Raw genomic sequence first — 3,350 nt, 5'->3', positions numbered from 1 at the left:
GAGCCGTTTAAAAACTTGGAACTGTAAAACACCCTCCACTTTAAACTCCCACGTCTTTTTAACAATCTCCATAAACTCAGGTTTATGCACTAGAAAGTTAGCGAACTTAAAAGACCGAGGCTTCAGCTTACCAACTTCAGGAATCTTTAGTATACAAGGGCAGTGATCCGATTTCCTGTACGGGTGGAATAAAGCAACTGAACTCGGAAAAGCCGTCACAAACGGAGAATTCCCAAGCACACGATCAATCTTTTTCAGTAATCCAACCCCCTCCTTCGGCTGTTGGCTCCACGTAAAATGAAGACCGGATTTATTAACATCGAACATCTCTAGATTATCAACACACGCCTGAAATTCTTTCATACCCGTGGACAAAGATGAAGACCCCATGGATTTATCCTCAAGGTACAGAGTCGAGTTAAAATCTCCCATTAAAAACCAAGGATTATTACCAACAAGAACTTTATGCATGGATAAATGGGGCCATAACTCTCTGTGAGTAACATAATAATTGGCAGCATACACTATAGAGCAAAAAACAATCCTCCTATCCAACTTGAAACAAAGCTGAAGATGCATAACCTGAGAAGTTTGAGATAGGACCATGACATCAAAAATCGCTGGATTCCAGCGAACAATAATTCTGGTGCCTTTGTCACACCAAGCATCATTGGAAGTCCAATCCCACGAACGAAACACAGACTTACAAACCTTACCCAATTTATCAATGCCAACATGAGATTCTAAGATAGCACATAAACTCAAGTTCGAATCCTTCACAATCTGGCGAACCTCCATTTGTTTTAGAGGGCGGTTCAACCCCCTTATGTTCCAAGAAGCGAGACTAACCATTAGAACCAACTGTAGAAGGAGTGCTTGCCCCTTGTTTGTCATTCGGCTTCATGGAGTCTTTTAAAATAAATTCATCCATTTCGTTATATACCTCCACTACCTCCTCACTATCCAAGTCATCTTGACCATCCTCCGATTGTTTTTTATCCTCCGGAGCATACACTTCAGCATCGTTCAAAACATCAAAAGGATTTCTAGACACAATACCATTTGATGACGAAGCTTTATTCATCTCCCCTTTCAGTTTGGAAGTCACTGACCTGTATTCAAACTTTGGCTTTTGTTTATTAACTTGGAAACCCTGCTTACGAGCCACTTTCTTACTCTGCACCCCTTGATAACCATCCTCGTCTATGACTGGATACTTCTTAGCATATCGATTATCTTGCACGGGATGCTTATCTTTTTGTTCCACACTCTTAACCGTAGAAGAATTTTTTGGCAATTTAGGACAAGAATCAACCGAGTGGCCAAAGGCAGCATTTGGAGCACCTATGCGGGTACCATTCATACTCAACATACATAGTTTCCGTGACAAAACCCTCCCCCTCAGGTTCAGGTATGGCCAGAGTTATTTCTTCACACAAATCCTTTTCAGCGGATACCTCGATCAAAGATCTAGCATAACTACTACGCCCCCACATATCCATGCACATCGATGTGGTGTACGAATCTAGAAGAATCGGTTCACCAATTGTTGTAGCAATCATACTCAGCCCGTCTTCTGTGTAAGCAGCAAGAGGAATGTCATGGATTTTAACCCAGACTTGAACCTTTTTAACCTCCTTTTTCTCCAGCTTGACTGTCGGATTCCACACACTAAGAAACAATGGTTGAGGGCGAATAATCCAAGGTCCTTCTTTCAGAGCATCCAACATACCAGCTTCATTAGAAAACTTGAAAAAGAAGAAGCCGTTAGCATTCATCATCGATTTTTACAACCCAAGTTTCTTCCAGTTATTGCGAACGAAATAATCAACAACCGAGAATGCCACACGATCTCCTAAGAAATAACCATACAAAGTATTAGCAAGCTTATCTTGCACGGCTCGAACCGAATCACGCAGAAGAACGACATCGCAACCCTCATGCATAACAGGACTTGTAAGAGATCTAAAGTTAACTTTTTTTGGAATTGGTAGCCATAACCGAATCCGCATACGACATGGATTTCGAGGAAACACCTTGAATAGGACGAAACTCCTTCAAGATTGAATCAGACATAAAACCCTCAACTCCATCTCCTTCATGAGCAACCTGACAATTGTCCACCCCAACATTCTGAGAACCCGGCTTCTCCAAAGAGACAGGTACCGTAATCTTGGTGAGTTCATCAATAACATTAATCGGTCTAGACTTATTGCTTACAATACCCCGCCGAGGAAGCACAGTGTTACCATCAATATTGACAACTCGGCTGGCAATACCCCTGAACGGTAATGGCGACTTCCCACGATCACCCTGGTTATTATCCCCAGCTTTCTTACGTTCATCCATACCAGAAAACACAACTCTCACTTCAAACAAAATCAGAACACACCATGCAGCACGAACACGAAGACCAAAAAACCAAGAAGACAGAAAACGAAAAACCCTAAACTAGCGAAAAAACCTAGGCCATGCTTCTAACAAAATCGAATAGAGTTCTTGTTTAATCTAGGTTTCTGCCTAACCAGAAGGACCGATAAAACAATAGATCTATCCAACCTGATCGAAAACACAGATTCGGGCTGCGATTCAGAATAAACGAAAGCAAAAACCCTAGTTTTAATCCGATTTCTAGTGCTAACAAGTTCGAAATAGAGAGCTGATAAATCAAATCTCTAATAATCAGACTGTTATACACCAGATCACGAAGAAGAAACTACCGAGCCCCACTCATGGTCCTTGTGTGACCACTTAGAGTGCTGTTATGTCCCAGTTGAAGTGATTCGACAACAGTCAAGGTGATTTGATACAGTCAAGGGGATTTGGCATAGTCAAGGTGATTTGACACAGTCGAGGTGATTCGACACAATCGAGGGGATTCGACACTAATAATAGTCTACTCGGGTTGAGTACTCCCCTATGTCTTTACATATATTAATGTCCTTGCAAAACATTAATTGATCTGTTCATAAACGCTTTACATACCTGTTTTCAAAGGAATCTCTCAAATGTTTACAAGTTTATTTGGAGCTCACAGTTTTCATATAACATGCCGAGAAAAATGATTTTACTATATTTTCACAACAACTTTTAAAAACCGGTTATTCAAAAGATTTATTTCAAATATTTTACAAACAAACTATGAACTCGCTCAACTTAATGTTGATTTTTCGCATGTTTCTTTCTCAGGTTACTTTTTCAAACTATGGCACGGTCGGAATAGGAGAACCATTGAAGATTCGAGTACTTAGTGGGCATTCGTTTTCTAGAAGTCTTAGCTTATTTGCTTCCGCTGTGCAACGAAGATACAGGTCCAGTCACGCTAGCTCTGATATTTCGAGGTGTGACAG

At 40.8% G+C, this 3,350-nt stretch overlaps 1 protein-coding gene across 1 annotated transcript; it reads right to left on the bottom strand.

Moving 5' to 3' along the window:
* Positions 1–844: 844 nt before the first annotated feature.
* Positions 845–1,778, bottom strand: LOC110933567. The gene is made up of 2 exons (XM_022176783.1): positions 1,394–1,778; positions 845–1,344 (listed from the first exon to the last, which is right to left on the bottom strand). Exons 1-2 carry the CDS (start codon positions 1,776–1,778, stop codon positions 845–847), a joined length of 885 nt encoding a protein of 294 aa, XP_022032475.1.
* Between the last annotated feature and the right edge of the window lie 1,572 nt (positions 1,779–3,350).

Source organism: Helianthus annuus, chromosome 4, assembly GCF_002127325.2.
Source record: "Helianthus annuus cultivar XRQ/B chromosome 4, HanXRQr2.0-SUNRISE, whole genome shotgun sequence".
Classification (NCBI taxonomy): domain Eukaryota; kingdom Viridiplantae; phylum Streptophyta; class Magnoliopsida; order Asterales; family Asteraceae; genus Helianthus; species Helianthus annuus.
This window is presented reverse-complemented; position numbering and strand designations above follow the sequence as displayed.

Bases quoted from the DNA above. Each gene is read 5' to 3' on its own strand.
- LOC110933567 (XM_022176783.1), bottom strand. From the start codon at position 1,778: ATGAATGCTAACGGCTTCTTCTTTTTCAAGTTTTCTAATGAAGCTGGT. The intron at 1,345-1,393 runs GTTTTGTCACGG...GTACCCGCATAG, and splicing joins ACCTGAACCTGAGGGGGAGG to GTGCTCCAAATGCTGCCTTT.